General features: G+C 54.6%; 1 protein-coding gene across 1 annotated transcript in view; it reads right to left on the bottom strand.

Annotated features, from left to right (window-relative positions):
- The window catches only part of ZFYVE28 (zinc finger FYVE-type containing 28), a 63,633-nt gene extending 51,383 nt beyond the window's left edge, over positions 1-12,250 (bottom strand). The window contains exon 1 of the mRNA XM_052641793.1: positions 12,152-12,250. Coding sequence (XP_052497753.1) covers positions 12,152-12,250 — 99 coding nt within the window. The remainder of the gene's footprint in view (positions 1-12,151) is intronic.
- Positions 12,251-13,823: the final 1,573 nt, after the last annotated feature.

The following is a 13,823-nucleotide window of genomic DNA, read 5'->3' as shown; positions in this document are numbered from 1 at the left end:
GAACACGGCCTGGGCGGAGCAGACCCTGTCGCCTGGGAGTGGAAGCACCGAGACGAGCCCTTTGCGCTCACCACGCTTTGCTTCCAGTACAGCAAAGACCTTGAGACCAGAGCTACAAGTGTGTTGACCATCACCAAAAATAGAGAGGTGTGCACAACACGTGTGCACACGTGCGCGCACTGAAGAAATCAGAGAAGTCAGAAAAAAAATATTTTTTAAGCTAGCAATTATTTTGTTGAAACACAGAAGGCCTGTGTGATTTTAAAATTTTAGTTATATTCCAAGATAGCTTTCCGGTCCCCTCAGAAGGGATGATTTCCAGCAAAGAATCAAAATTCCCCTCCATGGACGTCCCCGGCACCCCACTGGTTAGGACTCCGTGCTTCCAGCGCAGGGGCACGTGTTTGACCCCTGGTCAGGGAACTGAGATCCCACAGGCCACAACACGCAGCCAGAATTGAAAAGATGGAAAGAGTTCCCGGGGGGCTCGGGTTGCCAAGGTGCGGTGGGAGAATCTTGCCGATGCCACCAGGAGACAAAACTTCCGGGCAGGGGTCCAGGAAATGAATGAACACAACTTCAACGATTCAATTTGTGCTAATCAACAGGATCCAAAAGAACATTTTGGTGCCATATTTTCATTTCTAAGTATGCAGAGAACAAAGCGAACACAGCAATCTCTAGCCTGGCTCATCACTCAGACCTAAATCGGTCCAGCAGGGCAGGGTCACCCTCAGGCCAGCTTGGAGGCAGGACTGTGGACTGCAGGGAAGCAGAGCGCAGAAGAGGACAGACATTCTGCTCTCTCCGACCTGGGTCAGCCGGCCTCATTCAACAACATTTACCATTAAATTTTAAATGACACTTTCAAATGTCCCTGAGTAAAGTGTCCACGGCAAAGAGAATCAGTTGATACGGACAGGAAGAAGTACTCACCCTACCTTGAAATTAAAACCATGAGAGGATAAAATAGAGCCCAATAAGGATGTCTTTTTGGCACACGATGTCAATATTTTCTCAAAATAAATTCATAGCAGTGACAGCTTTCACTGTTACAGGACAAAAATAAAATTCACGAAGATAGCACTTAGGCGGTTAGATGAGTAGTGAATCAGCAGCCTCCGAGAAGGCAAGAGAAAACACACAGAACCACAGCAGTGACTGAGCGAGTCTGAAGCGCCAAGGTTGACAGTTCAGAACCGATTCTGTGAAGCCGATGGGATGATCCGTCACTCAAACAGCTGTTCTGTGATGCAGGCTGGGGATGTGGGATGCGGGCGTGGACACCGGGGTGTGTGTGAGCTGAGGCCCTGCCCTCAAGTGCCTGTCTGAGCCAGGCATGGGATGATGCTGGAGGGACCCACACTTCGTGAGGCTGGCCAGCTGGGCCGGGGCAGAACGTGGCCTGAACCGTGAGCACCCCCAGACCCGGGCAGACCGCCGGCTGTGTCCCAGTAGGTGCCAACAGACCCTCTGTGAGGTGGCCCGATACTAACCCAGATGAAGCAAACTAACGGCCAGGGTCACCTCAGTGGGCCCAGCAGAGCCGGCGGTCAGCCCAGGTCTCACTCTAAGGACACTCGGGGGTCCGTGTGGGAAAGAGGAACCAGGACCGGATCCGTGACCCTTGCTTCCCAAGTAGGAAGCAGATGCTGCAGCGGGAAAACCTTAGAAGGATGCCTGGTCACTGCAGCACAGCAGCACGGTCTCAGCCAAGCTCCAGGAAGGGGAGAAGAAGGGGAGGCAGATGGCAGGACAGGTGGGCAGGACAGATGGCAGGACAGCAGCGTGGCCAGGTCGGAAAAGACCAGCCCCCTCGCACCCCAAGCACAAGCCCGGCGATGGAGAGCAGCCAGCCCCCGCCCCCCAGCAGCTGCCCCAGGACAGGAGCTGAGCTCCAAACCCTTATTCCTAAGACCACACTCCACACGACCCCCACCACCCTCACGCTGGGCAGAGGAGAGCCTTCCAGATCTCGGTGGCTCCCCAGGTGGGTTGCAGCTGGACAGGCGGCAGGCAGCTCAGGGGTGAGAGTTGGTGGGGCCAGCCCAGGCCTGGGCCTCTCCTGGACAAGCCCTCCAGCAAAGCCTTATACCCCGCTCTGCCAAGCCTGAACACAAGAGCATAGCCGAGAAAGCGGAGAAGAGCCTCAGGTCATGAACACAGAGTCTAGCTGCTCCCCGAGCAGGGCCTCCCACAGCCCACTGGCCCTCGGGCCCTGGGCTCAGGGGAAGCTGCCCAGGCCACACGAGACTGTCAGGGAAAGCCACTGACCACGGGCCACCAACCGGAAACCCTTCACTGCCTCCAAACAAACACTGAGCCAGGCCCTCCGCAGGTCTCCACCACATCCTTCCGTCCCCAGGGCCTGGGGGTGCCGGGCAGCCGTGACCCCACTGCTCAAGGCTGGCCTGGTCCACAGCAGCGCGTCAGGGCCCCAGCTGCATCACCCACCGCCATCAGTGGACCAGGAGCCCCAGACGGGCGCGCGCTGCTGCCGTTCCCTTGCCTTTGCTGGCGTCCCTGCACGCACCTGCAGCCAGCTGCCAGCCTTCCCATCCAGGCTCCTCCACCAGGGCCTTGCGGCTGGGCCTCCAGCGCCTGCTCACTCTTGGGACCCGTGCCTGGGGTCAGGTCACCGCCTCTACAGCCCGGCCTGCTGCAGTCCACGGGGTCACAGAGTGGGACACGACCGAGCGCCTGAACAAGAGAACCTTCCTCCGCAGAGCCGACCTCCGATGGCCCTGCGGCAAGGCCAGGCCTCTGCGGCCACTAGACAGTCTGCTGAACATGTGCCCTGAAAGCTTTCCGTTCCCGGACCAGTTTAGACACCCAGTGAGTCGCTTCCCCGCCCCTGCTGTCTCTCCAGGCAGTGTTACCCCCGGCCGAAAGCCGCAGCCGGCTCGGAGGGGCAGTTCGAGCCGTGGGTCACTCTGGAGGGCAGCCCGCCTCAGGAGAACCCCCGTGGAGGGTCCCTGCCCATGTGGCACAGTGAGGGCCCCTGGATAATGCCGACCCCCCCCCACAGGAGAACCGGCTCCAGAGAAGCAGGCCCCTCCCTGGAGGAAGCTGGTCTGGTCCCACCAGAATGAGGTGGCCCCGTCGGGCTGGACACCCTCCTTCCGGGGGACAGCTGGGCTCGGGGCCCTGCCGACACCCCAGGAGCCCACCCGGGCCTTGGCTGTGGCACGTGCAGACACAAGGCCTGGAGATGGCTGAGCGTCTCGAGGACGGTTTTCAGAAGGAGAATGCGTTCTCAGATAAAACTCCCAATCGGGCGTTGTATATTCATACAGACGACAGGCCGAGAGCACTAGTTGCAGGAAATTTAACCGCAGCCGCTGCAGTGGGCCATAAAGAAGCTCTTCTGTAACTGCAGAAGAAAGGAGCCCGGGGTGGCAACCGCCCTGCAGGGCAGAGGGGGGTCCCCGTGGCACCAATGCGTACAAACGGCATCTGACAGCCGGGCTTTCAAAGTGCAGGAGAGCTCGTCTTTGAATGTCAATATGTTTCAGATTCTTTAAAAAGCATTTTATTTTTAAGACTTATTACCTAGTGAACTTGTTAGCATGCCAATCAAGTCTGTTCACTCTCTTCTGACAGCCAGGGGACACTGTCCCAGAAGCCTCGGGCCTTCAGGGTGACACGGGGCCGCGCCCTACTGCCAGGAAAAGCCCTACCTGGTTGACAGCAACCCGGGAAACAGCCGCGGAGAGGCTGCGGTCTTCTCAGCTTCTAGGACGGATGGAAATCCACTCGTGGGAAATGGGAATTTAAACTGCTTATTACGAATTATTTCTCTCCTTCAAAAAGGACTTGAGATGACTTAATTATAATGCAAGTGAATTGAACCTATTTGTTTAATCAGAGGAGCAATCAGAAGTCCGGAACAGGGATCCCGGGTTCTGGGCCATATGGATTACTGCAGGTGGTTACCCTGATCTCAGGATTGCCGGGCCAGGCCGGAGCCCTCCCCGGGCACGTCCCCCTGTCCTGGGCACGTCCCCCCACCGGGCTGGGGTGAAGTGGACTGGGAGAGGCCCTTCCTGCCTGGGTCCCAGGAACACGCTGGTTGGGGAGGAACATGGAATCCCCGGAGAGGGCTCCATGGAGCACCTAAGAGAGAGGACGTCAGTGGAAGCCAGCACTGACGCGGCCCCTGGTGAACCAGGGCCGGGGGAGCGCACTGCTCCGGACCACCCCCTGAAGGACACAGGACCTGGGAACCCAGGGTGGCTGCTGTGTCCTGGCACAGACCCTCTGACCACGCCTCACCCGGGCGGCTCGGGTGACGCTGCTCCGGGAGGGTCTGTGGACAGGCAGCTCCAGCAGGGTGGGGGACAAGCCCTGCCACCCCTTCTCCAGAGAAGATGATTTGGGCTTCTAGAAACAGTTTTACTGAGACATGACTCACCTCCCATAACATCCACCTGATCAAAGTATGCAATGCCAGGGTTTAGTATCTTCACAGAGCAGCCACCGTCACCAGTAACTAAAGTTAGAATCTTTTCATCACCCCCAGAGAAGCCTCACCCCCATTCCTAGCAGTCCCTCCTAACCCACCATGGCTATGGAGGTGCCTGTCCTGGGCATTTAACTAACGGCAACCGTGCAAGCTCTGATCTTTTACGCCTGGCTTCTGTCGCTCCGCATGGCTGCGAGGTTCCTCTATGAGGCAGCACGTGTCAGCACTTCGTTCCCGTTTAAAAGTGAAGTCGCTCAGTCGTGTCCAACTCTTTGCGACCCCATGGACTGTAGCCTTCCAGGCTCCTCTGTCCATGGGATTTTCCAGGCAATATACTGGAGTGGATTGCCATTTCCTTCTCCAGGGGATCTTCCCAACCCAGGGATTGAACCCGGGTCTCTTGCACTGTAGACAGACGCTTTACCGTCTGAGCCACCAGGGAAGTCCTTTCAGGCTGAATAATATTCCACCACGTGGATGGACCACATTTTGTTAATCCATTCGTCAGGTGATGGGCGTCTGGTTTGTTTCTGCCTTGGCCATTATGAAGAATGCTGCTACAAACAGGTTTTTATGTGGATATGTTTTCAGCTCTTTGGGGAATAAACAAAAGTGGAATTCCATACAGTGCCAGTCATACAGTAACTATGTTAGACTTTTTGAAAATCTGATTATTTGGCTGCACCATTTAACAAAGATGTAAGAACAAGGTTGCCATATAGAGTTAACATACAGAAGCCTATTGCGTTGCTACACACTAACAAGGAACTGCCAGAAAGAAACTAAGAAAGCAACTCCCATTTACAATCTCATCAAAAAGAATAAATTTAAGCAAGGAGGTAAAAGATCTGTACTCAGAAACCTATGACACTAGGGAAAGAAACTGAAGATAACACAAACAGATGGAAAATGCCATGCTCATAGACTGGAAGAATCCATATAGTAAAAATGACCAGACTACCCGAGGCAAGCTACAGATTCAATACAATCCCCATCAAAGTATCAACCGTACTTTTCACAGAACTACAACAAATGACTCTAAAATTTGTATAGAAACACAAAGACCCTGAATAACAAAACCATCTTGAGAAAGAAAAAAAAATTAGAGCTGTCATGCACCCTAATTTCAAACTATACGGCACAGTTACACTAGTCAAAACAGCATTGTCCTGGCACAACACAGACACACAGATCAATGGAACATACCAGAGAACCCAGGAATGAACCCATACTTAAACGGGCAATTAATCTATGATAAGGGAGGCAAGACAGCCTCTTCAGTAAATGGCGCTGGGATAACTCGATAGCCGCGTGCAGAAGAACCACCCCGCGCTCTCATACCGCCTATAGCGACAGAGTCCAAAGAACCGCCCCACAGAGACAGATTCCACAGAACCGCACCGCGCTCTCTTACCACCTACAGAGATAGATTCAAAGTGGACTAAAGACTTAAATGCAAGACCTGAACCCGTGAGACTTCTAAAAGAAAACATTGGCAGATGCTCTTTGACATCGGTCTTATAATATATATATATATGTTTATGGAAATATTTTGATTTGTCTCCTCAGGCAAGGGAAAGAAACGTAAGTATAAACAGATGAGACAGCATCAAGCTAAAATGCATCTGAACAATGAAGAAAATTATCGACAAAATGAAAAGGCCACTCACTGAATGAGGGAAGATATTTGCAAGTGATAATCTGATAAGGAGAGAGTATCCAAAATATACCAAGGACTCATACAACTCGACATCAAAAAACAGCTGAGAAATGGGCCGAGGATCCGAACAGACATTTTTCCATAAAGGAGATGCAGGCGGCCAACAGGCACACGGAAAGATGCTGAGATCAGGAACTATGAGGGACACGCAAATCATGGCGTCAGCGAGCCACCACCTCGCAGCTGTCAGAATGGCTGTCGGAAAGGGTACATGTGACAAGCGCTGGCAAGGGTGTGGAGAAGAGGGAACCCTCATGCGCTTCCATGGAAACGAAAATCGGTGCAGACATGACAGAGAACAGCGCGGAGGTTCCTCAGAACATGAAGCTGCCTGATGCAGTGATCCCACGCCCGGGAATTGATCTGAAGACGATGGAAACACTGAAGAGGTATCTGCGCCTCCGTGTCCATCACAGCACTGTTTGCAACAGCCAAGATATGGAGCCCGCCTAAGTGCCCATCCACAGACGAGCGGTGAAGACGCTGCAGGTGTGCACAACAGAGCCGCCCTCGGCCCCCAGAAGAATGGAATCTCGCCATCGTGGCAATATGGACGGGCCTGGAGGGCATTACTGGAGAAGGCAGTGGCACCCCCTCCCCTGCTCTCGCCTGGAGAATCCCAGGGACGGGGAGCCTGGGGGGCTGCAGTCCATGGGGTCGCTGAGGGTCGGACACGACTGAGCGACTTCACTTTCGCTTTTCACTTTCATGCACTGGAGAAGGAAACGGCACCCCACTCCAGTGCTCTCGCCTGGAGAATCCCAGAGACAGGGAGCCTGGGGGGCTGCAGTCCATGGGGTCGTGAAGAGGCGGACATGACTGAGCGACTTCACTTTCACGCACTGGAGAAGGAAATGGCAACCCACTCCAGTGTTCTTGCCTGGAGAATCCCAGGGACGGCGGAGCCTGGTGGGCTGCCGTCTGTGGGGTTGCACAGAGTTGGACACGACTGAAGCGACTCAGCAGCAGCAGCAGAGGGTATTATGCTTCGTGAGGTTAAGTCAGACAGAGAAGAGGCAAATACTGCAAGATTTCATTAAATGTGGAATCTAAAAAACAAAACAAGTGAACAAACAGAACAGAACAGAAACAGTTATAGATACAGAAAACGGGTGGTTTCCAGAGGGAAGGGGGGCGAGGAGAGGAGAGAGAAAGCAAGGGCAACTGGGAGGGACAAGTTTCAGCAGAAGATTAACCCACGCGGGGAACAGTGACGGTGTCATGTCTTTATTACGGGGACACACCCGCCCATGTCTACCCGCCTCACCCCACCTCGCCCCGCCCCAGCAACTAGACTCATCCTGGTGACCCTTTTGAAATGTCAGATCACCGTGTTGTGTAATGGGAACTGAAATAGTGTTGTATTTCACAAACAGACAGAGGGGGACTTCCCTAGGGATCCGGGGGCTGAGCTCTGTGCTGCCCATGCAGGGGGCTCAGGGTTGATCCCCGGTCAGGGGACTAGAGCTCAGCTGCCACAACAAAGAGTTCACATGCCGCCACTAAGGACCCAGCACAGCCAATAAGTGCATTAAAAGAAGGCTTCCAGGGCATATGCTTTAAAACAACAATACTCGAGGAAAAAAACACAAGGCCTGTTGTCAGAGATACAGATGGCAGAGAGGGGACTGGAGGAAGGTGCTCGCAGGGCACGAGCTTCTCACCATAAGGAAAAAGCACTAAGGCTGTGGTGTACAACGTGATAAACTTGACACTTGCTCAGTCTCTCAGCCGTGTCTGACTCTGAGACCCCATGGACTGCAGCACGCCAGGCTTCCCTGTCCCTCACCATCTTCCGGAATGTGCTCAAACTCATATCCATCGAGTCAGTGATGCCATCCAACCATCTCATCCTCTGTTGGCCCCTTCTCTTCCCGTGCTCAATCCTTCCCAGAATCAGGGGCTTTTCCAGTGAGTTGACTCTCTGCATCAGGTGGCCAAAGTATCGGAGCTTCAGCTTCAGTATGAGTCCTTCCAGTGAATATTCAGGGTTGATTTCCTTTGGGATGGACTGGATTGATTTCCTTGCAGTCCAAGGGACTCTCAAAAGTCTTCTCCGACACCACAGCTGGAAACCATCAGTTCTTCGGCGCTCAGTCTTCTTTATGGTCGAACTCTCACATCTGTACATGACTACTGGAAAAACCACAGCTTAGGGACCTTTGTCATCAAAGTGATGTCTCTGCTTTTTAATGTGCTGTTTAGGCTGGTCATAGCTTTTCTTCCAAGGAGCAAGCACCTTTTAATTTTGTGGCTGCAGTCACCACCTGCAGTGATCTTTGCACACAAGAAAATAAAGTCTGCCACTGTTTCCACTTTCCCCCATCTATTTGCCATGAAGTGATGGGACCGGATGCCATGATCTTCGATTTTGGCCAGCTTTTTCACTCTCCTCTTTCACTTTCATCAAGAGACTCTTTAAATGGATGCTCACTGAACCGACTGTGATGACCATTTTGTGATGTGTGGGAGCCACGTCCTTGTGCAGTACCCCCAAACGTGACATGTGTCGATCACAGCTCGTGACGCAAGCTTCACGTCCATCACATCAGTAAAGCTGATCACGGAGCAGCAGTGTGGGGGGTCCGATTTCTCCACGTCCTCGCCACCCTGAGCTGCCGTCTGGCTTCTGATTCTAGCTGTCCTGGGGGGTGTGAAGCGCTGTCTCGCTTGGACTTGCGTCCCCCTGGTGACCGACACCGTGGAGCGCCCTCCGCCTGCTGCTGTCTGTCTGTGAGTCTTCTTTCCTCCCGTCATCTGTCTGCACGTGAGTGGAGGGACTGAGGCGCTCTCGAGACTGACCACATCTGCTCTCTCACAGTCATGTAAACAAACGCATGGTCTACATGGAGCCTTCCTTTAGGGGAACAAGGGTCCACTCTGCAGCAGCCACGTGACCCCACCAAAGCTGCGGGCGGGTGTGGATGGGCAGCGTGGCAGTTCCATCAGGATTAGGATCCAACTTGCTCTACAGAGGGGCTTCCTGGCGGTTTAGATGGTAAAGAATCTGCCTGCAATGCAGGAGACGTGGGTTCGATCCCTGGATTGGGAAGACCCCCTGGAGAAGGAAATGGCTACCCACTCCAGTACTCTGGACTGGAGAATCCCATGGACAGAGGAACCAAGGGCAGGGCGTGGCTACAGTTCATGGGGTCACAAAGAGTCGAACACGACTGCGTAGACTAACAGTAAAGAATCCGCCTGCCTGCGGAGACCCCTATGATCCCTGGGTTGGGGAGACGTCCTGGAGAAGGGAGTGGCCGCCCAGTCCGGTCTTCTTGCCTGGAGGATCCCATGGACAGAGGAGCCTGGGGGGTATAGTTCATGGGGTCGCAAAGCGACAGACACAACTGAGTGACTAACACTTTGAGAAAAGGGGCCTTAGCAGATGGAAGGTAGGTCAGGGCCTTGGACTGAGGCCATCCAGGATGACCGAATGGCCCCACCTGCTGAGACAAGTGTCCTTACAAGGGGAGGGGACACACACAGCGAGGAGAGGCCATGGGGGAGAGAGGCGGAGACGGCAGTGAGGCGTCTACAGGCCCTGGGGCACCTGCAGCCCCAGAACCGGGCGGAGACAAGGACCAGACTGCCTCTCACAGCCTGCAGGAGGGACCAGCCCTCCCGACACCTCACTTCCAGACTCGGGCCTCCCGAACCACGGAAGGCTACATTCCTGCTATTCCCAGCCACCTACTTTGTGGGCACGGCAGCCATGGGACGGGAAAGCAGCGTCCCCACGCCCAGATGCACCTCGGCACAGGCAGGGAAGAGGGGTCCCCGCGAGCCCTGGGGCCCTGTGAGCCCTGCTTCTCTCTGCAGTCTGTCCACTCAGAACTCCCCAAGCGCCGCTCACCCGGGCCCTGCTGGATGCGCCGAGGCGTCCTGGGTCCCGCAGCGCTGCCAGGCTGCAGGCGGGGTCACGTGCCCTGGGTCACGCCTGGGGCGGTGTGTTTCCCCACGTGCCCCTCGCCCCCGGTGCCTCAGAGAACAGACACCGCCCAGGTCCTGGACCCTTCCCACAAGCCTTCCGTCTCTTCAGGGGACGCACCCGCCAGACCGAGGCAGCCTGGGCCCAGGGCTGCGGCTGAGCCACAGGGAGGCGGGAGGGCCTGCTGAGCGCTCCCCTGTGATCCCGCTGTCTGCTCAGGGTGGCGAGGTGTTCCTTGGCGGCTGTCCCTGCTCCCTCTCGGCCTGCAGCTCTGAGGGCCTCCCTCTGACGGCCTGCGCCCCTGCAGGGCCGGAATCTGTCCCTCCGACCTTTCTGGGCGGCACACAGAGCTCCAGGTGCTTCCACGGGAGGACACGGGGCCTGCTCTCCACTGAAGCGGGCACAGGGGTCTTGCTGAGGACACGGGAAAGCCTTCGCGACACAGATTCTGAGTCTGGCTCTTCTTGGTCAGACCTCTGAGGTTTTGGATCCCACTTCCTACAGGGAAGCAGGGAAGGGGGGCGACTTGGAGCTGGAGAGCCGGGGAGGTTTGATCTAGGGTGCTGGGGGGATGGGCAGAGGGAGGCCGGCTCGGGCCTCCAGGCCGCTCGAGGACTCCCGGCGCCCACACCCTGCGCCCCGGGCAGAGTCTCCCTCTAAACTGTGCTTGCTGCTCGGCTTAGCAAATAATGCGAATAAAACTTAGAGGCACTTGACTCACAGGGTGCTCGTCACTAGAGGCACGGATCACAGACAACAAGCTGTCCCTGTGCTTTAAAAATAGCCATCCTCACAGAGCACCTGTTCTCACCAACATGCTGTTTCACCAGAGGGTAAAAATTGTCTGCAGTGGAGCCCAGCAAGGGCCTCTGTTTGGCTTTTATGCATTTTTACAGGATGTTCTGACATATGGCAGAAGAGAAGCAACTGGGAGTCTGCTCAGAAAAACCCAAAAAACAAGGATGGGGTCGGTGGGGAAATAGCTCAGATGCAGCTTCTCAAGTCAGGGTAAAACCACACACACTCCCACACAAAGACACACACAGACACACACACACACATGCACACACTGCCCCCTACACACACAGACACACACACTGCCCACACATACATACACACACATATAATAAACACACACACACACCGCTCCCTACACACACAGACACACACAGACACACACTGCCCCCACACACATATACACACACACATATAAACACACACACACACCGCTCCCTTTACACACAGACACACAGACACACACACTGCCCCCTACACACACAGACACACACACTGCCCACACACACATACACACACATATAATAAACACACACACACACATACCGCTCCCTACACCCACACACACACAGATACACTGCCCCTACACACATACACACACACATATAAACACACACACACACACCGCTCCTTACACACACAGACACACACTGCCCCCACACACATACACACACACACAAATACACATACAAACACCAGCACGAATGCACACACCTGCATACATACACACATATATACATAAACACTGCCCCCCACACACACACACACACACACACACACACACACACACACAATAGACTCCCTTCAGCAACAGGGGACAATTAAAGCTCTTCACATGAACCCCCAACAGTGGCAAAAGCTGAGCAGCCCTGGGCTCCTGCTCTGCCCCTCCCATGTCCCCACCCCACCTCCCCAGAGGGGACCAGACTCGCCCAGCCCTGGCGGGGCAGACTCTAAGTGCTAGGCCATCTGAAAGGCAGGCAGGGCAGAGCCTCTGGGACAAGACGTCAGCCCACGTCCACCTGGGGCTCAGGTGAGAAGGCGGCAAAGTCGGGGCGGGACGGGGCCCTCCGGAGCAGGACAGGGAGGAGTTCCTTCGTCCTTGGATGGCTGCAGTGCGCCTCCCCCAGGACACAGACTCAGCGTCACAAGGCGGCCTCTCCTTCCCCTGAGCTGGTTACATCCTCCCTGTAAATGCTGCCCTTGGGGATCCTGTGTTTAGCACCCAGTCAGGGCCCACCCACGCGGGTGTGTCGGTAGAGAGAGGGATGGTCTGGGCTGTTACAATGCCTGGGGACGCCCCAGAACGGAGAGTCCAGAAATACACCCACACAGACATGGCCGATTGATTTTTGAAAAGAGCACCGAAGAAACGCGATGGAGAAAAAAGCATCTTGTCAACAAGTAGTGCTGGAGCAACTGGACAGCCACGTGCAGAGCAACGGTCCTCAGACCTTACTCATCACTCACAGAACCATCGGCCCCAAAGAGGAAATCCGTGACCGTGGGTTTGACAACGCTTTATTAAATAGTTCACAGAGAGCGTGAACTATAAAACAAACAAATACCCTGGGTTTCACCAACATTCTAAAGTTTACTCTTCGAAAGATCCTGTTAAGAAAATGAAAAGTCAAGCCACGGACTTGGAGACAATATTTGTCAAACACATATATTTTCGAGGAAACAGAAGGAACTCTCACACTGCAGTCTGAAGACAACTGGATTTTAAAATTTGAGCAAAAGATTTGGACACTTAACTAAAGAAGACCTACCCGAAAAGACACTCAATACGTGGGCATAGGAAAGAGCAAATTCAGGCCACAATGACCTACCACCTCACACCTGCCGGGATGGCTGAAGTTCAGAAAGTCACCACCCAAGTGCTGGCGGTGGCACAGAGCAACTAGAACCTCACGCGGCCGGTGGGGGTGCAAAGCGGCCCCACCTTTGGAAGACAGGGTGGCAGGTTCTCAGAGTTAAATATTCGCTGACCAGACGAACCAGCCATTCTATGCCCAGCTGTCCCAAGAGACGTGAAAGCTCCCGTCCACACAAAGACTTGTGCACATACGTTCAGGATGGCTTCATGTGTAACAGCCAGAGGTGGAAGCAACCCACACGTCCAGTGCGTGAGACAAACAGGCGGCGGTCCGCCCACACGGTAAACACGCCCGCGAGTGACTGACACGTTCTACCACAGGGGTGAGTCTTACGGTATCGAGGCTGACTTGAAGCCAGCCCCAAACAGACGGGAGTATATACAATCCCATTCATACACAATTCTGGAAAATGCAAGCCTGGCCCCTGCAGCCCCTGGAGTCGCAAAGAGTCGGACACGACTGAGCGAGTGAAAAACGTACCTAATGACAGAATCAGCTCAGTGGGTGCCTGATCAGACAGGGCGCAGTGGGACGAGGGCAGTCACAGGGGGCTGGGGGCCCAGCCTAGGCGTCAGCGAGAATGCTCAGGGGCAGAGTCGGCGAGAACCTGAGAGGCTCAGGGAGGGGACCGGACACTGCGCTTAAAGGCCACGCACTCATCATGTCCGTGCTCTCTCCACCCTTTGAAGGTCCTCACAAACCTGAAAGTAGGACCACCGTAGGGTCCAGCAGTTCCGCTCCTGGGTAAATATCCAAAGACATGAAAGCAATAACCAGAAAAAATACACGTGCCCCAGTGTTCACTCCAGCAGTATCTACGGCAGCCAAGCTGGAAGTCACTGAAGTGTCCGTCGACAGGTGAGCGGGTGAAGAGGGCGTGGTCTGGGTGTGCAGCGGAATATTACTCAGCCACAAAAAAGGAATGAGATCTTGCCGTTTTCGACAACATGGACGGACCTGGAGGGTCATGCTGAGTGGACTAAGTCAGACAAAGACAACATACTTCTCACTGACAGGTGCAACGCTACGTAC

The sequence above is a fragment of the Budorcas taxicolor genome, chromosome 6, assembly GCF_023091745.1.
Source record: "Budorcas taxicolor isolate Tak-1 chromosome 6, Takin1.1, whole genome shotgun sequence".
Classification (NCBI taxonomy): domain Eukaryota; kingdom Metazoa; phylum Chordata; class Mammalia; order Artiodactyla; family Bovidae; genus Budorcas; species Budorcas taxicolor.
The sequence above is the reverse complement of the archived record's forward strand: the minus strand, read 5'-3'. Positions and strand labels throughout refer to the sequence as shown.